The following is a 26880-nucleotide window of genomic DNA, read 5'->3' on the forward strand; positions in this document are numbered from 1 at the left end:
CCATAACACGACTTCTTTCAGACCAGTGGAAAGAAAAACATCCAACTTACACGTTGCGGTGTTTATTTTATTACTTTCTCTGTTTGCTTCTGTAGGTTTCTCCTCAAATCACGAAAAGAACATGAGCATTAGATAAAGCCTCACTTGCATATATATTAGTGATAACACGTTAGTAAACTTGTAACACAAAAGAGAATTGTCTTGATGTCAGTGATCAGCTAGATAATGGTGATATGGATTAGTTCTTCTTTTTTTTTACCATATTTACCTGATATAGAGTTTTACAATTCATGAGTTTTTTCTCAGACTTTGAGCCAGAAATCTTTACTTCAGCCGCTCCGACATCCAGCAAAGTTTCCACCTTCCTTCCTCTCTGGATCCTGAAGGTTTTCACACACTTCTGTTCATATATTATTCATAGCCGGATTTATACGGCATTTCATTTAAAAATAAATAAATGGTAGAACTATTTTTATTTGTATGGCTGTTAATAGTATTTTCAGAAAAATAATCCCTCCGTTCCAAACGTTTGACTCTTTTATCCAACGTTCACATTCATGTTCTGCAAATGTATGAACAGATGGCACATATTTAATAAGATATAATGCATTTCAGAAATCTTGTTATCTCCAAAAAACAATTGTCTTACTGTCAGGAATCCACTGGGGAAGTTTCAGATATTTCTGATTCACCTGAGATGTCTCCTCTTAATCACAACCGCAGTCATCAGATTATTCTCTGGCTTCAGTTGAGGATTAAAATGTCTCCGGCATCTGTGAATCTGCCTTATTTATTAGTCCATAAAACATCCAAACATTAAGGAAAAAAGGGGCCAACGGTCCAGAGGTATTTAGTTTGCAGTGATATTAAACAGGATCAAAATCAATCTGGTGTTTGACATTTCCCGCTCGAGAAGAGACATAAACGGGACGACGCTAATTAATAACACTGCTGAAATGTGAACTGACCGAAATGGATCGATCGGCCGATGAGTTTCCCACCCGACATGTTCCTGATCACAGAGAGCTGCAGACTGCATCCTCACCGCACACACACTGCTGTGTTTCTGTTATTTAGGAACACGTTGTCCAATACTACACACACACACACACACACACACACACACACACACACACACACACACACAGATAGCAAATAGTAATCATGATGAGAAGTTTGAATGTGTGCACATCTATCATTATTCATTATGTGTGTGTGTGTGTGTGTGTGTGTTTGTGTGTGTGTGTGCGTGTGTGCATGTGTGTTTGAATGCGGATGTGTGTTCGCATGTGTGTGTGTTTGCGTGCCTGTGTGCGTATGAATGTGTGTGCGTGCGTGCGTGCATGTAAGTGTGTGCGAGTGTGTGATGTGTGTGGTGTGTATGTGTGTTTGAATGCGTATGTGTGTTCGCATGTGTGTGTGTGTGTTTGCGTGCGTGTGTGTGTACGTGTGTGTGCTTGCATGTGTGTGCGTGCGTGCATGCGTGTGTGTGTGTGTGTGTGTGTGTGTGTGTGTGTGTGTGTGTGTGGTACAGCAGCAGCGGATAGGATGGATGAATGGGACCAAACGGGACCACATAGCGACCTTAATGTCACCGAGCATCGTGTTGCGTTCGGCCGTGTGTTCGCCTGGCCGCCTCGGGAGGAAAACAACAAACAAACAAACAAAAAAGCCCCGTAGTGAAACAGAACGATGCTGGAGGAGCCGCGCACGGTTCGCAGCTCCACGCGTTGGGCAGCGGCGCGCGTGCTCGCGAGGGATGCCGCCGCGAGGAACCGAAGCACCAGCAGTTTATCTGCCCAAAATAATCCCACAAGGTCACCGCGCTGTCACCGGCGAGGAGCCCGCAAACGCGTTTTTTAAGGGAGATTATATAACGCCACCGGAGACCGAGCATCAAACAATACCATCAGAATCCGGTACGTCACAATGTACCCCGCGGGCCTGCTAGGCACCGCACGCGCTCCATAGCCCCCGCATAGGGATGCTGGTAGGTCTGGTAATTTTCCTTCACGCAAACCATACGGGACGGCGCCGACGCCGCCCGTTATCTAACCGGCAGCCGCTTCTCCCCCAGCCGTCTGCTCTGGCGGGTCTTACCGCGGATGGTGGCCGGCGGCGGTGTCCTTGGTGTCGGCGGTCGGAGGAGACAGGATGGCAGGTGGTACCGCGGGGCTGGATGCACGAGCTTGCACAGTTCCGGTGATGAATGAAAGACGGGGCAGACCGGCTCTGGAGGGGCGACTCGACGCGAAACCCACAAGCCCCGCCCCTCCCAGTTCCCTACGTCAAGCCCTCCGTACTGGACTCACTGGAGCGGCTCATCACCGCAGCCCTCCCCCTCCCCTATCCGTGTGTGTGCATGTATGCATGTGTGTGTGTGTGTGTGTGTGTGTGTGTGTGTGTGTGTGTGCGTGTCTGTGTGTGTGTGTGTGTGTGTGTGTGTGTGTGTGCGCGTGTGTGCGTGTTTGTGTGTGTCAGTATCAAAGGGACGTGCAGAGACTTCCAAGGAGCATGAGCGATTGCATCTCATTTCTGCCTCTTTTTTCCCTGTAATTTTGCGTTAGAACGACAAAAAATGCCATCAGACCTACTACACTAAACTGAGGGATAATACACAATATAAATATTACACAAAACAAAGCAAAAGAATGGCGCTTTCTCTGATCTCACTCACTAAAAAAGAACTAACATTTTTTACTTGGTGTATTTGTGGACCCTCAAAAATCACCTGGTGCTGATGTTGCTAGCACAGCAAGCTACTAAGCTTCAAAGACATGGAATCTGGGATGTTGTTCTCAGGTGATATGTCAAGGGAAAGCCATTTGTTCCTGAGGTGCCACAAGGATCTATTCTTGGCCCACTGTTTTTTAGGTCAATTTGAGGTCCACTTGCGCGGGGGGGCCGACCTGGTGTGTACCCGTTCATAAAAGGTGTCGGTTTGTTGGCCCCCCTCAAGGAGGACTGCCGAGAACCTGAGAAACGGAAAAAAAAGTAAGCATACCCAGCATGCAGCAGTCAAGTTCTTTGCTGACAGTAGACAAACCTTCCATCTTAATGTGAAAATTGAGGAGTCTTTAAACGGTGAAAAAACAACCTCTTTTTAAAAATTACTTTAACTTCTAAACAAACTAATTTAAAACAAGGAAATAAAACAGATTCTCAGCCCCGGATATTTTTAGATGTCTTTTTACGAAATGCACCTGTTAGCAACAGCGGTGTCCTGGCTCCTGGAATTCCACTGCAGGGGGGGAGGAGATGAAAAACTGAAATACTGAAGGCCACGCAGCGAAAAACAAGAGTTTCAGGGGGTGTTAAGTTACCAGTTTACGGTGACCTACGAAGGCCCTTCTGGAAGAAGAAAAAAAAGAGGAAAAATAGTTTCAAGGGGGGCCTTTATGTGTCAGTACCCAGGGGTCCATTGTTTTGTAATCCGTCCGTGCACAATGGAGTTCCTCTTCTTTCGGTAGGAAATCGACTGATATGAACGGCTAAGAACTCAGGCAAAAAGTTTTTTCTTTCTTCTACGCATTTATTTAAGATGCAAGAGTTGTTTTAAGATTCACGCGTGAGCGTTGCCGGAGACCGGAGATATAATGGCCCCTTGTATGACATATTGAGCGTGAGGGTCTTTTTTAGCAAGTGAAGGCGTGAAATCGCCTGAAAGAGGAACACCTCCCTCTCCGATCCCTCAGTTCCTCTAACAGCTGATCGCAGAGCATCCACCAGGGGCCCCTTTGGGAGGTCACGTATTGGAGACATGTTCCCATCAATGGAACCGCTGTTTCGGCACAGCGTCCCTGCTGATGATGGGACAGTCACATTGATTAAAAAAATGAAATTTTTTTAGGACAGCTGTTACTTCCTGGGTCGAAAACAGAACATGTGCCGTGCACCGTTTCCAAACTCTTTTAATGCTTTGTTGCATATTATTCATTGTGGACATTTTTGTATGACGGAGTCACATAATATGGAGTATTAGTCACGAGACAACCCAAACTTCTGACAGTGTAACATTCCATCCAATCATTATCTTAACCGCTTATCCTCATTGGGGTCGCGGGGCAGTGTTACATTGTTTATATATATATATATATATATATATATATATATATATATATATATATATATATATATATATATATAAAGCCGCTTGAAAAACTCATAAGAGACAGAATGCTTCCTATCTCCTTTCTATTATAAAACTGTGACACTGAACCTCACTGACACAACTTTACCTCAAAATCTGAAGCTGCTGTACAAAAACTCTTAACCCAATGAACAGATACATGAATCACACTTTTAATATTGCATACAAGCATACTATAAGCTATAAGGACACTACAGATGCAACTGAAGACTGTGTAATTTACATGTTTATGTTCTGTATATGATGTGTTCTCTGCATACATTAAAAAGAAAAGAGAGCTGGTTGACATTTTATTTTTAAAGTCAAACCTCAACCGTCAGTGGAAAACACAAAAAAAAGGGAAAATTAATCAACATGTAGCCTAATTTTCCATTTCTGCAAGCAATATTTAAGCAGCATGTCAGTTAAGATAGAAATGCAATTTTCTAACAATTTGAAAATAAAATCCACATATTTGAAGTTTGATTTTCAAACAATATTCAATGCAATTTGTGTTTGACCTTTAAAAATAAAATTTCAAACAGCTTTTGCACTTTAATTTTAACATGGTCATAGACGACCCATAGACATGTGTGTGAACATTAAAATTGCATTATTGCATTTTCATTTCCATTTTTACACAAATGACACACACACACATGTGGAAAATTACATTATATTTACATCATAATTACATTCTAATTTTATAAGGTCCACTATGGGCTTCCATAGAATAGACTTTTAAAACAGCACACAAAAAAGCACACAAAAAAGCATTATACATTAATTTAAGGAGTGCTTGGCTGCTGCTCGGTTCTGGCCCTGATTTATCTTTATTGGATCCGAGCAGTTTTATAGGCTCATTCAGGTCAGGGTTGAACGTCCTGCATGTGATCTCTGTTGGTCCTCTACAGCTGCAACAACATACACACCTGTGAGACGAGGGGCAGCATGGACTCTTCTCAGACTCAAAGCAAACTCTACAAAAAGAGTTTGCACATGTCGATTTATCTTTGAAATTTGGTTGACAGTGATCTTGGAGCCAAATAGTCAAATGTATTTAAACTTTCAACTTTTCAAATGAAAATTACGACGTTGCAGAAATAGACTAGAATATATAGATAGAATAGTAAATAGAGGGAAGCTGATGGACGCTGATTGTGTTATTGGATTTAAATTAAAATGTGAGAGAGAGAAAATCAGGAGGTTGAGATACATTTAATATTCTTTGTTTGATAATTGCTTTCATACTTTGCAATTCACTTACAATAAAATATCAATAATAGTGATAACAATAAATTATTTAATTAATAATTTATATAATTCCAGAATATGTTGTATACAGTAGAGAAAATATGGCAGGATTTAGTGATGAATATGATTTACTTTGTTTTGACACTAGAAACTACAGGGATAATTAATATTATTTTTAATTACAAGCTTGGCATATAGTCCTTAAAAAATAAATGGAGACTTCTTGAGTATCAAACACCATCAACGGTATTTTTTTCCCGACCTTTTTTAGAAATGTTACATAATTATCTCTCTTGCAGCGCACGTGAACATATTGCTGTAACGCCATCTGTCCTCTCGGATGTCCAAGCTGCGTGGACTGAATTATGTTCTGCAATCACATACAGTTCTCCATCTTTGTTTCATTTTATTTATAACTGCAGGTCATACACGCAATAGACAAAACCGTCACTTCAAACAGATGGACAAAAAAAGAAGGAATATGGCAACCCATTCCGAAAACTACTTTTCCCTGCATTCCCCGCGAGATCCAGTTTGACAACCAGCCAATCCGCGCCATGACAGCCCGGCACGTGACGTAGGGCAAGTTCCTGCTGTGGCTTGAGGGAAACAGATCCGACATTCAGGCACAGGAGAATCGCACTTTGCGGGTAAGTTAAGACATTTGGCTGCAACGAGGCCACTCGAGTCCCTGTTGAGTGTCCTTCGGAGGGGTTTGCCTGAGGTTTCTGCGCACTGCAGGTCCGAAATCGCCCGAATCTCGGACGGAACAAGCTGTCGTAGCGTCGAGGCCTCCGCTATTTCCTGGTGCAACTCCACAGCTGTGTCTATTGGAATGGCTAAGTTGGAAAAGTTCAGTTCAGGGGTTTTGGTGGAGCTTTGTTCTTGTCCACTCGGCTTGTTAACTGTTCTGTGAGCTCGAGTGAAGCCTCGAGCGCGACCCGGTTCTGGCGCTGAGCGCGGTCTCGAGAGTGGAAACCCCTGTAAAGCCCACCTTCGGCTGTGTGTCCCTGCCTTGGAGCTGGGTATTCACATCGCGAACCGCCCGCTGCTGTCAGGGCTCGCGAGCCCGTGGACAGCGCGAGCTGACCGTGTAACCCCTGTATTTACGCGCCACCACGCGCCTTTTGTCCCCTTTTAAGCAAAACAAGCGTATCGAACTTCAACCCCTCCGCTCGTCATATCGCGATATTATCAATTTAGAAATCTTCACAGAGAAAATCAAGTTTGTACAGGTCTATCTGTGTTGCAGAAGTGAACGTGTGTGTGTTTGTGTCATTAGTCGCCCAGCTTCTGGTGGACGGGTCACCAGGTCAGAAGCAGCTCCAGGGCTGAAAGCGGGTTAAACAAATCCAGTATGGGGGCTTGACCCAGTGTATTTGAGGGGCGAGGGTCCGAGCTGGGCTTGAAAGGTTAGTGTGAGCATGCACAGACTCAGCTGCTGGCTTGGCTTCTGGATGGAGGGCCAGATCAATGCATTAGCATTGGAAGTTTTATATATATATATATATATATATATATATATATATATATATATAGAGAGAGAGAGAGAGAGAGAGAGAGAGAGAGAGAGAGAGAGAGAGCTCTACTGTATATGTGTTAATATAATAGTGAGGCCTGATTTAGTTTTCGTCTTGGAAAAAAAAACTACTCAGCTTGTTGTCAACTGCAACTAAACACGTTTCAGTGTCCTTTATTATTTGACGTTTAGTTAACGTGATTACAGATGTTGATCTTGCCTTTTTGTGTGCTCAGTGCACAAGGCACTGTTTACTTTAGCGGTATTATTACTCACTTGTTTGCGGAGTAGTTGTTACTTCATAGTCCATTCATGTAGCTGATGCTTTTATCAAAGCGACTTACACAAAGTTGAGGATTCTAAACTCTAGCTGCGACTCAACTTGTGTTTTGACAGGTGAGTGGAGCAAATCTAGCAGCTACTTTCATATTGATCAGCGTTTGGCTGGTGGTGGTTGCTTCCAAACCTGCCTTTTTCTGAGTGATCTACAAAGGTCGGATGGGCAAATGCCGCCTCGGCAGCCAGGAGCGAGATGCAAGCAGTGTCGGCACAAGAGCCTGGACCTGCCCTCCTGGGGGAGGAACAGACATTTGGGCCGGTTTGTCGCAGTAAAGTCCAGGGTCACAACCTGGTTCCTTTCAGTCGTGGTTAGGGACACCACAGGGTTCTTCATGGGGATGGAGTGGTTGTGGAGCGGAGGGAAGAAGGACGGCTCAGTCTTGTCTTGGGTTGCAAAGATTCTGGAAATTTATAAATCAGAAATGATCTGATCAAAGAATTACAAAAACGTAATAACTTGACCAGACAATAAAAGTTAATAATGTTTTGTGATTTTTGTCCTCAACAGTTTTCAATACATAGAGCTGCAGACAGGTCCAGTGTTGATGACCAATACCCCGCCCAACCCTAAGATACAGGAAGTAGTTATTCTCGTTTTCCCCGAAACCTCAGTTTAACATATAATTAGTTCACTCTTTAAAACTGCACCCAGCTGCCCTACAAGCTTTCCCAGAATGAGGAAACATTCATTGTGTGTAGTTGCACGCGCTTAAGGTGAGCTATGAAGCACAGCTCAAGACCAGATCATCTCTCCCTCTCATCATGTCTGCTGTCGCCCGATGCTCAACATCCAGAGTGATTGTGAAAATCAATCCGCTTCCTCCACTCTGAGCGACAAAACCAAAAGCATCCCTTTGTCTAATCATCTGACTCGATCAGCGCTTTATTAGTTACTCTTGTTTTCTCTCTTTTATATTTGTAATTGGTGGCGATGGCAGAATTAAATCTCCTAATCACATGCCATGATTTCAAAATAATGTTTCAGTTTCACTTCTCTCCCACTTTCTCTCTCTGTGAAAACTCCCTCTGACTCACCAACATCCCTCTCCTTAAGTTCACACAAGTTCATTGTGTAGCACTCTGAGCAGAATAAACCAATTTTTGCAATTTAATTGAATGAATAAACTTGTTTATAACCTTCATTTTAAAAGATTTGTAACTGATGGACGCTCTGAACACATTCGTCAAACCGTATGAAAATATTATTTAACCTTTTCAAAATTCTGTCAATATTCTGTCGACTGAAATATTTGAAGTATTCTTAATTCAGATGGTGTTTCTCAGTGGCACGTAACAAACCACCGGTTGTGCTCTGTAGGGTTAAAAAAAAAGCATTCGCCAAGCAGGGAGGGTCGAAGGAAAATGTGTTATTGAGTTGCTTTGTGGGAAATGAAGGACCCTATGTTTTTTGTAACGTGATCCATAGGGACAAATCAGGTGTTTTCCGTAGGGAGGTAGATGCACCGAGTCAGAGCCGCGTTGTGAAGGTTTTTCCACTGCAGCGAGGTAAAGAAGTGCACCTTGATGAACTACAGCAAGCCTGTCGCCTGCAGCACTACTCTGATCACTGTGGCCGTTACAGTTGATACAACTCCTCCCAGCAATTTGTTTAATTTTATTTATTTTTTCAAAAAACGATCCACCGACCAAATAAGGCAGAATTTGTTCATATGTGGTTGGTCTGACCGGTTTTTATTGGAGAATAGCACCGCTTACAGGGAGGAGACCCATCACGTCCAAGCAGGAACACAGTGGCCCTGTGAGACAGTCGTGGAAACGCATGTTGTCACGGCTCGGATGGGACTGGCGCTGGAAAAACCCAATAAAAGCCCGAATAAATATCATCTGCTGCTTTAGCCTTTTCTTTTTTCTTTCTGACAAGCAATATGGCAAACTGTCTGATGGCTAACAAAGTCATTTGTCTTGTTTTTTTTGGAACCAAAAGAGACACAAGAGGGTGGAGCTCAGTGCAACTGAACATTTTTAGGCAACCACAACGTTACAGTTAACTTTCATGATCTGAGAACGCACTGTAAGGGTTGAAAAGAAAACACAGGTGACTCCCAGACTGGACAACGCAGTGGTAGTGACCGGTCGATCTCAAGGTATGTTTTAGGGCCGAGGCTTAAATCTACAGAACCGGGGATTGACGTCTGGAAGTGTAGCTCATCATGTATCCCGGTTAGATATGAGCCAGCTCCATTGTAAAAGAAAGCCAGAGTTAAGTCTAAAGTTAGCCCGCTAACTTGCTCAAAAGCCAAGAGATCATGGGCCAAATTAAAAATGATTGTTTCCTCTGAAAGCCATCCACTACACTGTGTTTTCAAAGGACTCAGAAGTTCATTCAGTGAGCAATTTAGGATGCCAAAGTGTTCGACTGAGAAAGTCTTTTGTACCGGCATAGATTCGATTTTTTTAATGGACACCTTTTGTTGTGGTTTTTAGATTTAAATTTAGCATCTTTCTATGTCGGTTATGTGTCTGGTTGTCTTGTTTCATATGTCATTTTCTAGTTTTTCTTCTTGTCATGTGTTTTTTTTGTCTGTGAACCTTTTCTGTTGTTGTCTGTATGAGTCTGTTGTTGTCTATGCTGACCAATGAGTTTCCCCACGGGGATTAATAAAGTTTTCTCTCTCTCTCTCTATCTATCTCTCTATCTATCTATCTATCTATCTATCTATCTATCTATCTAGTTGCTAAAGAATGTTCCTCTTTAGACTTCTGGTCTAGATAGAGTTGTTTCCATGACTACAGCTGAGTGACAGCTGGCATCCAGCGCCACATGGATATGACCGAACACCTGTTCCCCCCCTTACCTTTATATGTGTGCTTGGACGCGGTAAGGCGATATCAGAGAAGGGCTAGTTGGTTCATTATTGATGATACATATGGTGGTAATAGCATCAGTGGACTTATCGTGGTGATAATGGAAATATCTACCACGTTGATGGAATGATGAACTCCATGGTTCCTCGCTCTGAGCACAGTGGACATGCTGGGGTTTGTGCTTGGCCCCCTGATTTGGTGTAAATCAGCTTTGGACCAATATAAGCGCTGATTTGACTGTGACACGGCAATACGGTCATAACTTCTAAATCGAAGTGCTTACTGAAAGTCCGCTTTGGACTGTTCAGCTTCCATATCTGGGGTCATGAGGTGTATGCCCGTCTTTCTACTGTTCACTTAAAGTCAAGTTTGGTCCAAATGAGACATGACTGAGACTGACTTTAAGGATCTTTCCTTGTTATGGAAACAAAGAAAACGGCTACAGAAGGTGCAACAATAATAATAAAGTAATCACAGCGGTGGCCCATAACAAAACTAATGTTCTCCTATGTGGGTTTATAAACAAATGAACACACGGATGGACTGTAGCCTCTGCCAACATATACAATAAACACCTGGCCTATTGGAGACGGTCTGATTGTCTATTCAGAACCCGGGACAGCGCTCAGGACAGCTGTGAGAATAACTCTTTGTGTTTAATGTTGATGCATAATGTGCCATTACTATTCCTTATTTCAAGAGGATCTCGGGCTAATACATTTACTCAAAACAAAGCATTGCTGATTTGAACACTGATAGCCATGACGACTGTCCAAGCTTCAGGGTCATCCTCAGTAACCTCTATTAGCATGAATTATTTATATGAGTGCAATGCCTTTTCTGTTTCTATTACACCCCGTTATTTAACTCTGATATAGGCATCATCCTATGTAATATTCATACAGTGTTGTCACCATGTGCGTTTGTTAAAATGTGTGCACACTGAATGTGGGTCTGCTGGCATTATTACTGACAAGTTCTGTCTCGTCTGATGTAACTAACGTGTCCGGGCCCCGAGGCTGTTGTGAACATGTTCTGGTGTCTCTTATGTGCATTCTGCTGATGGATCTTTACTGACAGTCTGGTGTTAGAGTGACAGAACGAGCACGGCTTGAGAATGAAACTCTGTGTGTGTGTGTGTGTGTGTGTGTGTGTGTGTGTGTGTGTGTGTGTGTGTGTGTGTGTGTGTGTGTGTGTGTGTGTGTGTGTGTGTGTGTGTGTGTGTGTGTGTGTGTGTGTGTCACTTCCTCAGCCTGTGGAAGCCCCCCTCCCTGAGCGATGGCCTCACCAGTCTCCGTCTACAACTCCAACCCCTTGGACTCACACATCCCCAGTGTAAGTGGATCTGTCTGCTGTGTCCGGCATACCTGCGGTGTGGACCGTGAACCTGTATCGGCTAGTTTAGGTTGAGAGATTTTAAGAGGTATTAATATTACAATTTTAATGCTGGATGCGGCCCTACGAGCCACACATCACAACACCAGCAGGCCTGATGAAGACTACTCAGTTATAGGGTTTCCTCAACCAGCCAGTCAAGTCTTTTTATTTAGTATTCATAACATACAATAAACACTGCCAATGATAAGACAATAAAGCTTTAAACATATATCCTTTGTGGTGCTTGTTATTTAAACCTTTGATTTAAAAAAAAGACTAATGCTCAATGAATGGAACGAGCCAGACGAAGAATAAACTAACCCAAATACCAATAGAATGGAAAATAATTAAATTAATAAACTCAAATTCCAAATAAGGATAAGAAGCAGCAGTGTGAATTTAGTTGCTAAGCTCCTTAATTCCTCCGTGTCACAGCTCGGCAGTTCAACATCTTAAAAAGGAGAAGTGTCGTGTTACTGGTGTCTCGTCTCACTGAGTCTGAGCCGAGACGGTTGAAGCAAACTTCTTCTGCTGAAAATACAGAAAAAAGCACTCCATGACGTGTGAAATTGACGCTGCTTTATACCTGCCCCTTCAACTAAAACGTGTTCCTGCCATTTACTCTATTGATTAGTTTCTCTGCCATCTGTGTGTTTTTGTTTGCAGTCGTCCAGAGAGTCTCTGAAGATGGAGCTGTTAGCCGACGTGGCTCTTCTGCCGGGCGAGGAGAGAATCATTGGTAAGTCCCTCTCTCTGACGGGCGAGCTGCCGGCGCCGCTCAGAGCCCGACGCGGTTCCTCCTTGGAGCCATGTTGTTCAGTTAGAATGAGTGCGTGAGGACAGAGGACGGCTCGGAGAGATGGGGAGTGTGTTATTGCATTCTCTGCCAGAGAAGGTGTTGGTGAAGGTGCTGCTGCTGTGATATTTGTTGTTTCGCCTCCAGGCTCAGTTCTTGTATGACTGTTGGTGTTAAAGGAACCAAACTATACATACTGTGTTTCCTCTTACCAGTAAGTATAAGTGGTGCTCGGCCAGTGTGGACCCCTCCCAGAGTCTGTGCTCCCAGCAGAAATAATTCCAGCACCTAAAACCATAAATTGTGTTATTTTTTTACATTTCTGTTCTTGCACATATCAAACAAACAAAGTGCAGTTCTTCTTTGAATTAGCATTATGAGGAACGTAAACAACACTAACAAAAAAAAAAGTCTGAGCAGACAATATGGCTGACATCTTCACATAAATAATTAGACATGAGGAAAAACATTGTCCATCGACTTTGTCTGTGTTTGAGCACCAAGCGCCATCGTGTAAACGGAGTCCTCCCGCTGTCCGCTCCTCAAGTGCCGCTCGATCCGGGATGAAAGACTGATCCGTGTCTCTGTGAAGACCTGGGCCGATCTCCCGCCGCTTGAATTACATTTCATTGAGCCGACGCTTTTTATCCAATGTGACTTACTTTTTTTTTTTTTTTTACTATACATCGTAGACACTATTAGACGCAATTCGGGGTTAAGTATCTTGATCAAGGACACATCGACATGGATTAGCAGAGCCGGGGTTCAAACGACCGACCCTCTGATCGAAAGACAGGAATGCTGACTACTGAGCCACAGTCACAGTCGCTCGCAGACATTAGAGAGCCAGCAGCATGCTGGGTAGTGGAGTAGCCTCAGGTCCGAGCTGGGTTAGCTTAGCTTCCATCTGGGGCTTCCTCCCTTTGGCAGGTTGGTGGTGTTTGGTCCGACAGGTCTCGCTGGTTGGTCGTTAGGGGTGGTGATCGTCCGCCGCATTTAACCAATCCCCACGCTTACGCGGCCATGGCAGGACGTCCAGTAATTACATGTACAGCACGCCAATCAGTGAGCTTTAGAAGTGTCGGAAGGTGTACTGTACTCTTTATCTTTGGTCCGAGCCAGGCTAGCTGCTCCCAGTCTTCATACTAAGCTAACACTTCCGGTCTCTGAACTCCACATTTGATACGAGATGGCGATTGCGTTATCTAACTTCCAGCAAGAAAGTAATCGACTTACCTCCACTTAGTTGTAGCGATTATTCCAGGATCTGACTTATTACTTAGGTGAGTGCCGAGTTGTTATTGCAGATCGGAATAATAGCCACTGTCAGACATCATTAAACACTGATGCATTAGAGACATCAGACTGCAATGTTGTTGTTGTTTTATTGTAAAATGAGTTTCCACTCCCGCTGCAGTCATTTCCTGGTGAACCGTTCTGTGGACTTTGCGGTTCAACAGGCAGAATAGTGCTGCACTGAGACCAGTTGGACCTGTAGTCAGCTGATGTGTGATTTGAATGATGAGTCTTTATAGTCTCATAAAAAGATGGTATTTATAGCCTACCTGCTGCAAGACTCTTGTCTGTTTCTGCTTCCTCTTCTATGTGCGTACATCTGATGTCGTCCCTCACACATAACACCGTCTGAACCAGAGTTAAGAGCCGGTAACGCCGGTGTGACGTCCGACAGGAGAGAGCGAGAGAGAAAGTGGGAGAGCAAAAAACACAAACGTCGTCTGCATTCATCTGTTTTCAGATAAAGACATCATTTACATCTGCCCATTCAACGGAGCTGTGAAAGGCAAAGTGTTGATCACCAAATACAGACTCCACTTCAAGAGCTCGGATGCCGTAAGTTGTGTGTGTGTGTTTGTCTGCGTGCGTGTGCATGTGTACGTTTGTGTAACACCTGCTGACTCTGTCGTAGGATGTGGTGATGGCGCTGGACGTTCCTTTGGGTGCCATTAGTCGGGTGGAGAAAATGGGCGGGGCATCAAGCAGAGGAGAAAACTCCTACGGCCTGGACATCACCTGCAAGGTAGCTGTGTGGTGGGGGGTTTATCTCTGTAACCGCTAGGGCTATTTCAATAATTTTACTATATGTTACTGTATGTGAATGAATATTATATAATGTTATAGCCGTGCAATGTTCAAGCTGTGTGATACTTAGTGACTTTCATCCAGACATCAGTGCACACAGCAATCACACATCATTTATGAAGGAGATGCTTCGGATGTTGTGGACTCATGTTTGTTTGTTTGTAACTTTTCAGGACATGAGGAACTTGAGGTTTGCCTTGAAGCAGGAAGGTCACAGCAGAAGAGATATCTTCGAGCTCCTCTTCAAACACGCTTTCCCCCTCTCACACAGTCTGGTAAGGATATTTTCTCACTTCTACCTTCACCTCATCTTCTCACTTCCACCTCCACCTTCTGACTTACCGATGGGCCTCCTTGTTACCTGCCGGGCCAGCGAGGGAATTATTTAAAAGATGACACAGACGTATTCTCGTTTTCTCAGACGGTTTTGAACTTGCAGCACAACGGACACAGTATCTCTCTTTGACCATTAGTCCACTGAGAGCATTTGAAGCATTTCAATCTGCCCAATATTCGTCTTTCAGCCATCATTTAATGCCTGACACTCAGGCCAATGTCGAATGCAGACATTCAGCCCCCTTGTGCGCCAAGACACACAGCTAGCCAACCACACCACATATATCTGCTAACCTCACGGGGCCTCTGTCTCTGGGATGGACCGGCGGAGACGAATGGGTGGGGAAAAGTTTCCAGATGAATTCATAACTAAAATAATCTTTAGTTGTCACACCAAACTAAAGGTCAAATAAATCAAACTGATGGTCAGAACATGAATGTGCAGGGTTGTTCTGCTCCTCAGGAGACTGCTCTGTTTCTCTGTTGAGGGGATCAATAAAGAAGAGATGAAACCAGACGAGTAGATATATCCGATATTAGTCGGATGCTGACCCTAATAGCTTGAATCGTGTTTCAGCGACAATGAGCCGATCTGGTATCATACACAGTTATTAAAATTTACGTACTTATTTGCCACAAACTTAGGAGAGCAATGTTTAAGTTAAAAAATATGTTGCCTCACACATAAAAAAATGGAAGCACAGTCAACAATGAGCAGAGGGAACCTTATAGTTCCTTGAAAAGTAGTCGTGGGACTGAAAATGACCAACGTGATTTCCGAAGGAGACTTCTCCATGAGCAACGTTTTGTTGTCTACATAATAACAGACCGGAACAAGCAAAAGTAAAAGGTTTGATTCCTCTTTGTGGTTTTTTCCATAATGTTGTAAGACTCTTATAACAGTCTGAGCTGTCGGGGAGTCTTGAGCAACATTACTGCCAGTTCATTGGCGGCAACGATCTCCTTCAATACTTGAAAATGACAAAAACATGTGAGAGAATAGGGTCCAGGTTGAAAAAGTGACCCTTTGAGCGGCTCCTGTGTGTCTCCGGGTCACCGAGCGGCTGATATTATACTACAGGGTAAATGAAAAGTCTCCTTCTCTCCCTCCATCCAGCCGCTGTTTGCATACGTGACTCAGGAGAAGTACGGGAAGGACGGCTGGGACATCTACAAACCCATGGAGGAGTTCAGACGGCAGGTGAGGAGTGATTTATTCTGCAGTACTCTCCTGGCTGATGCTGTACGTGATGTCAGCAGACCTAGAAGTTACAGGAACAGTTTGAATAATCCTGCAACGATGGCGACGGTTGTCATTTACAGGGATTACCTAACGGCAAGTGGCGTATTGTGTTCAATAAGAACTACGAGCTGTGTGACACCTACCCCACTGTGCTGGCCGTGCCCTTTAAAAGCAAAGACGAGGACCTCAAGAGAGTGGCTGCCTTCAGGTCAAGAGGACGCATCCCGGTGAGCACCGAGCTGTTTAACTGAAGCATGTGTTTATGCACGAGTTACAATGTTTTAGTTCATTTTATTGTCATTTACAAGATTTCTGGGATAAGAGAAATACACACTTTGGATACGCAGACAGTATTGTTATGTAGTATTGGATAGCCTGAACTATCACAGACATAATAGAACGCTAAATATGACAATAGCCAATATAATGCCGAGTAGACATCAAACTGAGAAAGAGCCAAACTGTTAGTCAGTTTGGAAAAGTTATTGTTATTACGGCACAATTTTTGAACTGATCATGTGACATTTCCTCAGTTGAAAGGAGCTGTGTTTCACATTCTGAATGTTGAAATAGAAGCAAACCATTGAGTGCCCAGTAGTAGTAGTAGTAGTAGTAGTAGTAGTAGTAGTAGTAGTAGTAGTAGAAGAAGAAATTAAAATTTTGCGTTGGTAGCCCTGCTCAACGCCGCCATGTTGAGAACCTTTGAGAGGCAATCAAAATGCTCCCAATCTTGTCCCTTGCATCTTGAACCAAATTGATTTTAGGATCCTCTGATTACCAATAGCTGGAGGCTTATTGGTCAATACTGATCACATGGTCTGAGTAAAGCCCTCTGTTAATCATGGAGCATAGTTTATTCATTTCACTACTCTTCACAATGTTGATTATTAAGTATTAAAATGAAGAAAGTATGGATAAAGAAACATCCAGGGTGCTAAAAAATGAATGAATTGGTGCTCCCGACCTCAAACATACTCTACATATATACGTGGAACAATATTTCAAACTGCAAAGTGTTAGTTAGGATACTCGTTTACTTTCAATATGTCACTTAGCATTCACATTGATCGTGACCCGTGGGATCTGGTCTCTGTGTCTCAGGTTCTATCGTGGATCCACCGGGAGAACCAGGCGGTGATCGTCCGCTGCAGTCAGCCTCTGGTCGGCATGTCGGGGAAGAGGAACAGGGACGACGAGCGCTACCTGGACGTGATCAGGGAGGCCAACGACACCGCCAAGCTCACCATCTACGACGCTCGGCCTAGCGTCAACGCCGTGGCCAACAAGGTCAGAGGTTACTGCAGGTCACCTTCTGGAATAGTAGTTAGCAGTAAGGCGATGGGATAGATGTTTACTTTTCCTGTGCTAAGCATTGTATTTGGTAGTTGTGATGTGGTTTAGATATTACACCATGAGGATTTCCCTTTTACCAATGCTCCAAGAAAAGAAGATGGCCACGATTTAGCTTCCTTTAGACACCAGCTAAATTGGGAGCTTTATCCGGTCTTTTATGTTCCGTATATTTGCTGCCCAGTAGTTGTATCTGAACTTCTGAAAAGAAAGTTCACCTTGAGATCAATGTCATTGTAGCATCGCTTTTCTGATCCATGGTTGCTTATCTCATCCCTTAAAAAAAAAACCTGTAATATGCTTATCCAAAGTAGTTTAAAAGAGTTTGGGCAAGAACACCGGCAGCCAACCGTGAAAGAAACGTGGTAAAACATTCATCTTAATATAATTAACTATTGATGCCTTTTAATGAAGCATGGGTGGTTTTCCATTTACTTTTAGAGAAATTAAATTTCCCAAATTGCTTCAGGATTTCAATTAATATAGTGATCGATTCCACTAGGTCAGAAATATAAAATAATAAATCATCAGCATTAAAACAAGGCTCAGTGCTCAATCTGTGAATTTCCCTTTTTAAAAGGGGTGAGAATCTGGGCGACAAATGCTGATCATTTGCATTAACAATTCATTCATGCACTCTTTCTTAAAGTAGTCGTTCATGTTGGTTGGTCCGTAGAAATTGCCGCCGCAATTTATCAGAGCCTGAGGTGACATCTTCAAGCGTCTGGTTTAGTGTAATCATACATATTCAGTTTGCAACGGAATCTGAATACATTTGAAAGTTTTTGCAGGAAAAAAACGAATCCTAAGAAAAACATAATGTCCAAGTATCAAAGTGGAATATGAGTGCAAGATGTGGGAATTAAAAATCCATATGTGACGAGCTGTGATGGAAACAGACTTTGCAAACAAATTATTGTGGTGTACGTGAAGCCTGTGACTTAAATTGTAACTCAAGTTTCTACTGAAGAGACAAAGAATATCAGCGTCAGAAGCGATCACTGCTCCTGTGGAGCGGTGGGGCTGTAACGATATTTGCATTAAAATATTAAATGAACAGAAATGTCATGTTTCCATCATGTTCACCTCACGGCTTTCTATTGTTAGAGCTTTGACTTTTCTCTTTTGAGTGCTTCATTTCTCTTGCTGTAGTTTATGGCATCGTAATAATGTTCTCATCACAGCAGTGGATGCAAACATGAGCAGAATGTCCGAGATGAGAATATGATCAGGATTGTTTCTCCAGTGTCACCATCACAGAAATGTCATTTCAGTGTCATAGTGCTCTATTAACTACGAAAGCCCAGAAAAGGCCAATGAGGAAAATAATCTCAAAACTTTTTCTCCCATGTGTTTATGATGTAAGAACAAGTAAACAATTAAACCACGTTGCTACCCCCAGGCTACGGGAGGAGGCTACGAGGGCGACGAGTACCAGAACGCAGAGCTCATCTTCCTGGACATCCAGAACATCCACGTCATGAGGGAGTCCCTGAAGAAACTCAAAGACATAGTCTACCCCAACGTGGAGGAATCTCATTGGCTGTCCAGTCTCGAGTCGACACACTGGCTCGAACACGTCAAGGTGAGGGGAAACAAATGTACACATTTCATCTGGGATTTTTTTTTTAATATCCCATTGTCTAAAGAGCATCTCTGTGTGTGTTTGTGTGTGCGTGTGCAGCTGGTGTTGTCGGGAGCCATCCAGGTAGCAGACAAGGTCTCCAACGGGAACTCAGTGGTGGTGCACTGCAGCGACGGCTGGGACCGGACCGCTCAGCTCACCTCTCTGGCCATGCTGATGCTGGACAGCCACTACCGCACGCTGCGAGGGTTCCAGGTCAGTAGCCGCCATGAACCGGCTCACCAAAAAAACATTCACAGGCTGCACATTGAGCGTTAATAACGCAAGTGTAGTGTTTTTTTTACTGTGCTTACACGTAATTGGATGTCAGCCGTGATGGATTGAATGGACAGAAAGTGCTTGGTGTCGTTTCAGGTGCTGATTGAGAAGGAATGGATCAGCTTCGGGCACAAGTTTGCCTCAGTAATTAACCCTTTTTTTTTTACTACAAGTCTACTTTCAGATCATTTTACTGCAACATTCAAACAGCTCAGGCGACGGCTAGAAACAGTTTCCGTTAATCACTTGGTGTGTGTGTGTGTGTGTGTGTGTGTGTGTGTGTGTGTGTGTGTGTGTGTGTGTGTGTGTGTGTGTGTGTGTATAGAGGATAGGCCACGGCGACAAGAACCATGCAGATCAGGACCGATCACCCATCTTCGTTCAGTTCATCGACTGCGTGTGGCAGATGACTAAACAGGTATGTTTACCACATCTGACTCAGCCAGCCGCTCTCATGTGGGACTGTTAACCTCAAAGGCCTCTTCTGCCATTTGTCAGATTTGATTGGATGTTGTTTTTTTCCTTCACAGTTATTGCTCGAGGCAGCAAATCAGGTTGAATCAAATTTTAAATCCTGTGTCACAAACAAGCCCCCTGAAAAGACTATTTAAATCGTATGAGCCCAGCAACCAGTGCAAAGAAGAAGGTCGTGGATGCACCGAGTGTCTATAAATATGTAAATCCGAGGTTTCAGTGATGAGTTAATACCCGCTCAGCCAATCGCATCGCTCAACCGCCACACAATCGTCTATTCACCGCTTTTTGCCCTTTAATAAACCCACACTCGGCTCCACTCTGGAGATGGGCTCGTTATTCCAAGTGTGCAAGACGGAGTAGAAAAGTTTTTCCCCCAAATACCTTTGGATTTTGTATTTGTTTATCAGTCCAAGAATAGACACGTTACCTTGCGTCAACATGTGTTCACCTTGCTATCACAATAGCAACCCAAACCTTTGCATGGCAGTGTTTATTTTTATGTGAAACAAGGCCTTCACTACAAGGCTTAGTGGTCAGCCTATTGGAGAACAGATCAGGTAATATTAACAATCGTTATTTGTTACTAAACCTTAGTTGATCTACATCTAATATCTCACATGTGTAATGTCCAGAGCATAATTGTATCCAATGGTTCTCATCAAAGTATGTGTCCCTCTTTAGTGGGCCACTCGACCATCACGAGGACACTATGCTACGGGATCAAATGGATCAATGTCCATATTGTTGTGTGAATGACGTCCAAGGAAATCTATTGATCGCAAGAGCGAAGGTCAACATTTTATTGGTTGGCCTGTTTTCATCGGCATCTGAAAGTCACAGGAATTTGAAAAAGAAAGAAAAATCTGCCCTGTGAAATCCAAAGGATTCGTTTTATTGAGATTTTGTTCTGAATTGTTTTAACTTTAAAAACAAATGGTTGGCGTTCTGAGACAGAATTCGTAACTTTTGAGCCTCTTCCCCTCTCAGTTTCCTACAGCTTTTGAGTTCAATGAGCGCCTCCTGCTGACGATCCTGGACCACCTCTACAGCTGCCGCTTTGGGACCTTCCTCTTCAACTGCGAGAGTGCACGAGACCAGCACGTAAGACGTGGAAACGGCGCCCCGAAACAATGCTCTGACTTTTCCTTTAGCGGCGTCCCTTAACCCCTCCCTCTTTCTGTTGAGCAGGAAGTGAGATCGAAGACGGTGTCTCTGTGGTCTCTAGTCAACAGCAGGATGGAGATGTATTTGAACCCCTTCTACACCCCCGAGTCCGGCAGGGTCCTGTACCCCGTCGCCAGCATGCGCCACCTAGAGCTGTGGGTGACGTACTACATCCGCTGGAACCCGCGCATACGACAACAGGTAGGACGTTGTTTAATCGACTCATAACGCTCCATTTCTTCCGTACATGTGATATACAGGCTCATCTGGCGAGTAATCAATCGAGGATGAGCGCTCCAGAAACCCACATTTGCGACATTTATATTGATTTCTTTCCTCTTTGTGACAAAAAAAGCCTCTATTTTGGCTTAGTTGCTGGCTGCACCAGGAACCATGCATTTGTCAGTAATGTGTGTGTTGTGTGTGTTGCAGCAGCAGAGTCCGGTGGAGCAGCGCTACAAGGAGCTGTTGGCCCTCAGAGACGAGTACTTGAAGAAGCTGGAGGAGCTGCAGCTGTCCGACTCCCCCTCCTCCCGTCTGGCGAACATCCCCTCGCCCAACACCTCCTCCACCTCCTCCTCGCCACCACAGCAATACACACAGCTACAAACGCCCCTCTAAGGGCGGGGTCACACACACTCAGATATACCCGTTGACTTGCACTTAATGTCCCTCTTCACTCTGATTCTGTCAGCGTCTCACATGCGCACGGAATGACTTAGTGTTGTGCAGTCCTAACTGTTGATAACAAAGAATGCTAATACGATTTTAGATTTGATGGGTAATTCTAACACCATAGTGGTGATTTATGCAATATGCCACAGTACAGCCTTGTCACAAGACTTTTCTATACACACATACACACACACCGTACAGGGAAGCCTTAAAGACATTCAGTGGCTTTCTGTCCAAGGGCTCGAACACACGTTGGGTGTGCGTGGGCGTGGCCACACTCTTGAATAGTACGGAAGCCCCGAGAGGCCAGAAGGAGAAAAAAAACATTCTGGTTATCCATTTTCTGAATCTGATCAAAATGTTGCTTTCTCTGCTGTGTTCATCACGTTTGAGCAGGTGGGGAAAGATGTTTTGCGGGGATAATTTTTTAGGATCAAGTTTTTTTTCCATCTGTGAAAACAAGAGTTTTGGGACGTGATTCGCAAAACCTGCGAACACACAGCATGTGTACTTTGTGTTGGAGACATTAAAACTCACCTGGAGGAAAACATGAACGCTTTCAAGTCCTATTTAGAACACATGGTCCACATCAGCCTCTTGTGGCCCAGATGAGTGTTACAACAACAAACTATCCTTTTCTTCACCTGCCAAAACTTTTGTTTCTCAGCTGTTTTCACAGATGAAAAAAAATCTCTTTTATTTGTTTTTGCTAAGCTAACCACCTTTGAACTGTCAGACTTATCTAGTTGACCCTTAAAGTAAATATTTTGGGACCTTAACTTAAGGTCTGCTTTCTAGCTTTTTCACAAGCGTTCTGCAGAGTTGGGCGAACTATTTTAATAGACTACATGAAAAAAAAGGGGGTTTTCAAATTGAATGTCGTGACAAAACATTTTCTTGGAAACGCAACACATTTCATAGCTCTGCTACGTGATGCTTCTGCCTTTGTCCCGCCACACGAGGCATCGAATCAGAGGCTTAGAGCGTGTGTGTGCATGTGTGTGCGTGTGTGTGTTGCTTATCAGGAGGATGAAAACTAAGGCCGCCTCGGTTTTTGCGTGTTTTGCGGCCACTAGCAGCTAAGCTCACCTCAGCAGTATTTCCCAGCACTTCCTAAGCTGTGGCGTCGAGAGAGAGAACGCACTTCTCGCCGACTAGTGGAGTTTGGTTGTGATGAATCTGCTATTGACCTTTTTATGAATGCAGTTTTGTGGTTTGAATATATATTTCAGGTGCTCAAGATAGTCCAGGGACATGAAGTGGTGCTGGCCTCTGATCCTGGACCCCTTGTTGTGCTTCTATGTCGTCAGTGAACAGTCTCCTGAGTAGAGAAAGCCGCCCTGGTCCATGAGGGCCTTTCCATGCCGAGGTGTTTGGGAACCAGCACACGGGCTGAGAGCCAGTGAGCAGATAGGAACCGGTTAGCTCTCACTTCCTCATAAATAGACTTTTTGTCAACTGGACTGTTTCTACCTATTCTCTCCACCCCTCTGCAGAGTCTTGTGCGAAGCATGTGATCTCATGGCGCATGTGCCTTTTGGACAGGTGTTGGCTTTCTACACAAACCTTTTTTCCCCCAGTGTTGACTCACAAAGGAGAGCAAAATAAATGTTCTTAGCCAGTTATCTCATGGGTTTCGGTTGTGGGATGGACATGTTTTAGTGGCTTGGTCGTCTGACTCGTGGTTTGGCCTCTTTGGTCTCTAGATTTCAGCTAGATAGACAGCGGTATGGAAGTAGGTGGAAAACATGTTCTCAAAACTAATAGGAAAGATAGAGAAAGCTATAAAAAGTAAGGCAATTTTCTAAAATATAGGGAATTATCCTTGATTGTGTATGTAAATGTGTGTTTTCACATGTGAAAACTATGGAAGTTAATATCCGCCCAAAAAAATTAAAAGAAAAGTACATTTTTAGGAATGGGAAAAATAAATTGTATATATATATATATATATAGATATAGATCTATATCTATATCTAGATATGTATGTGTATATATATATATATATGTATGTGTATATATATATATGTATATGTATGTGTATATATATATATGTATGTGTATATATATATGTATATGTATGTGTGTATATATATATGTATATGTATGTGTGTATATATATATGTATATGTATGTGTATATATATATATGTATATGTATGTGTATATATATATATGTATATGTATGTGTATATATATATATGTATATGTATGTGTATATATATATATATGTATATGTATGTGTATATATATATATATGTATATGTATGTGTATATATATATATATGTATATGTATGTGTATATATATATATATGTATGTGTATATATATATATATCTATATATATATATATATTGTCAAAATTATAGGGTACCAAGTTTGAATTATGACAAAAGTCAAAGTTGTGATTTTCATGAGAAGATTTTTGATGAGATAATTTTCTTATAATTGTCATTATTTTTGATTCACTGTATAAAAATATCACATAGTATCTCCCATTTCTGACTTTAAAATGTACTGATTTTTTTGTCTTCCACTGAAAAGTGACATATCTCATAATTATGACCAAATATCTCTATTTATTCATTTAACTATTTTTCCTGACTCTGATGGTAAATTCCCAGATAAAACTCATGGAAACCAACCTGTCCGAAAAGCACATTCTCCAGTAGTTTGTCTCTTTGGGTTCTGGTGCTGTCGTGGAGCTGGTGTCCACTGAGCGGTGTGCCGAGTCAAACTCAGGACCTCACATGGACAACAGTGTGTGCGTTTGTGTGTGTGCGTGGGTTTGTGTGTGTTTAGGGTTAAAAGGAATTGAGGGTTTAAAGAATCGAGTTGCCTGATATGAGGTTTTTGCTGCTAACTCCAAGGGCTCCCGTTTCAGTTAGTTTGAAAACAACCTCTGAGAAAACACGTCCGTCACAAATGTATGTACTGTACTGCTCTGTCTGTCGAGATGGTGATCAGACTGTTAACTCCAATCTGTTTTTTGCCACCGTGTTGGCGCTCGGCCTGGTGCTTTGTTCCAACGCGGGCCCTTTCATAAACTAGAAGGACACTCTGAGAGCGCAGAGATCCGCCAAGGCTGGTCTCATTCGTGAAAAATAATGTTTGCATCTGCCTGTTGATTCGGATTCGCTCCAAAGTTTATTGGACTCTTCGGTGTCCCATGCTACCGCTTTTTACTAAGTTTCGTAAACATTTGGCTGGTAGTTTTTACGTATTCCTGCTGACAAACAAACCAAATGAACTGAACGCATAACCTCCTTGGCGGTATTGACTGGGGCTTGATTACTGGAGTACTGCAGGTTGAGGATTTGAGTGCGATACTTTGTGTGGCCAGTACATTATTATCCCTTTAGAGAAATTCAATAACTTGTCAAATGTTGACGTGTTGTTTTGGTTTCCATCCCTGAAAACAAGAATAAACCCGATGGATGGCTATTGAAAGGAGCTCCAGGTAGCCGTCAGCTGTGCTCTGGCTCCGGCTCCAAGGGAAACTTCTCCCATTATTGTGATCCAATAAAAACACTGTAGATCATGTCCACCTGACACTCTATTTTCAATATTTCATGAAAACCTCCTTCACAAATGAATATTTGGCTACGATACCCTGAGAGGTTCTTGTGTATTGGTTGTCTGACTGACTGGTTCAAGGCACGTCTGTTGATCCTCTTGAACACAGGTCAGATGCTGGTAATTGGATTTTTAAATTATTTTTTTTACCAAAGCTCTTTTTGGAGTTGTAGTCGGCTCCAATTCGTACGATGTACTAAAAGAGGAATTTGAATATGTTCCCATTTTTTCGTCTCTACAGCATCCTTGAATTTTGAGTTAAGCAGCCTGCCTGGTGAAAGAGAACTCTAAGTTAAGGAGGCAACAATGCATTGAGATGATGCATTTTATGTACAGTTTAACAGGGTTCAATTGTGAAGGAGGTGCAATAAGTCATAAGTCATGAGGTCATGTCCAGATTTGTGCCTTGATTCTTGTGAGAATCGCCTTCACCTCTTCAGAGAAACGTACTCTAGCTGTCTAGCTTCATGTTTGAGATGGACCGCTCTGTGGTTCAGGGTTCCAAAAGAGCAATGCCTTGTGTCCTGTGGTTTGGGAAGACGGATGCAAAGAGAGAGTATGCGTTTGCTGCAGAGTGCAGACTCGGTACCTGGAGCAGACCACACCGTATCAAGAACAACAAGGGCCACATACGCCTAGCTAGAATGGCCGGGTACATTTCATAACCATTCAAAGACACACAGGGTTCCCTCTTGAGTTTCAGAACCTCAAAATAGTGTGGAGAACATACTCAGACTCACAATTGTATTCATTGTACCTCTTGCAAGCAGAAGTATCAACATCTCACTTTTACACACCCAAAACCCATGTGGTCCAACACGTCCTCCTTACGCAGGAGCCATGGGGTGGAACTCATTTTGTTAATTATGATCCCATTGAAAGTAAAATGGACCACAAGATGTCACATCTCAAACATGACTCTGGACTCTCCCATGTTCACAGAAGGGATTCAACGGGTTCTACCAAATGGATGCTTTTGAAAAGTGTTTCATCTCGTGACGGTTTGTTGGTTGAACAACGGAGACAAATAAGAAGCGACAGCAACATAAATAAAAAGTGTTCGGGTGGCTGTGTTTTTAGGGGGGGAAAAAGATAAAAAAATCTATTTTTATTATTTTTTACTTTGTACAAGAACCATGATGTAATTACCTCAATCAAAACCTATTTTACTGTCTAAAGTTCTATTGTTGTAAAAAATACAATTATTTTATGTAGTGTAAAATCTTACAATTTTATTAAAAAAAAAAGGAAAGTAATGTTGGTCCAGAAATTGTTGGTATAAATTGTGGATTTCTGCTCCATTTGTTCAAACTTTTAGTTTAGTTTTATTTTGAGGGCATTTCTTTGGTTTGTAATCGCTAACCCAGGATGGAAAGACGGAAGCTTCTGGATGCTGGTCGCTTGTCACAAACCTCCACGCCGCCCTCTCACTTCTCTGGTGGATCTCTAGCTTTCGGAGTCTCTGCGGCGATGAACCCCGAGAAGCACTCTATCACCGATCATTTCAAATGTACTCTTTCATTAACGTAGGGGGTTGTAGTTTGAGGGGTTTCGTGTCATAATATAGCCGGCTTTTTTAATAAATACACATGAAATGTGTCACAGGATCTTTTTGTCATCAATAAGGGAAGGCGAGAATCAGAATGCATTTCAAATGTATTTCTTTTAATCATGTTATATCCTCTCCACAGTTTGTTGGATGGGTCCTGTTATGTAAATATTACTGATTAAATTAATTTAAGGATTTCTGACTCTCCTTGCATGTGTTTTTTGTTTTCATTCCTCTCGCTTTTCAAGGTGTTTCTTGCTTACATCAT

At 42.8% G+C, this 26880-nt stretch overlaps 2 protein-coding genes across 3 annotated transcripts in view; one reads left to right on the forward strand and one right to left on the reverse strand.

Moving 5' to 3' along the window:
• nat16 (N-acetyltransferase 16) overlaps positions 1-2265 on the reverse strand; it is a 35760-nt gene extending 33495 nt beyond the window's left edge. For both annotated transcript variants that reach the window (XM_068587314.1, XM_068587313.1), the window contains exon 1: positions 2101-2265. The gene's annotated coding sequence lies outside the window, so the exon portion shown is untranslated. The remainder of the gene's footprint in view (positions 1-2100) is intronic.
• A 3683-nt stretch (positions 2266-5948) lies between these two features.
• mtm1 (myotubularin 1) lies at positions 5949-23405 on the forward strand. Its single transcript, XM_068587883.1, has 16 exons — positions 5949-6033; positions 11320-11402; positions 12111-12183; positions 13997-14091; positions 14168-14278; positions 14514-14615; positions 15794-15877; positions 16000-16146; positions 17021-17206; positions 18672-18854; positions 18954-19109; positions 19269-19316; positions 19498-19590; positions 20637-20750; positions 20838-21014; positions 21246-23405. Exons 2-16 carry the CDS (start codon positions 11346-11348, stop codon positions 21432-21434), a joined length of 1815 nt encoding a protein of 604 aa, XP_068443984.1. The 5' UTR covers positions 5949-6033; positions 11320-11345; the 3' UTR covers positions 21435-23405.
• Positions 23406-26880: the final 3475 nt, after the last annotated feature.

This window comes from Clinocottus analis, unplaced genomic scaffold (genome assembly GCF_023055335.1).
Source record: "Clinocottus analis isolate CAN_PGR_092001 unplaced genomic scaffold, fCliAna1.0.p SCAF_21, whole genome shotgun sequence".
NCBI classification, from domain to species: domain Eukaryota; kingdom Metazoa; phylum Chordata; class Actinopteri; order Perciformes; family Cottidae; genus Clinocottus; species Clinocottus analis.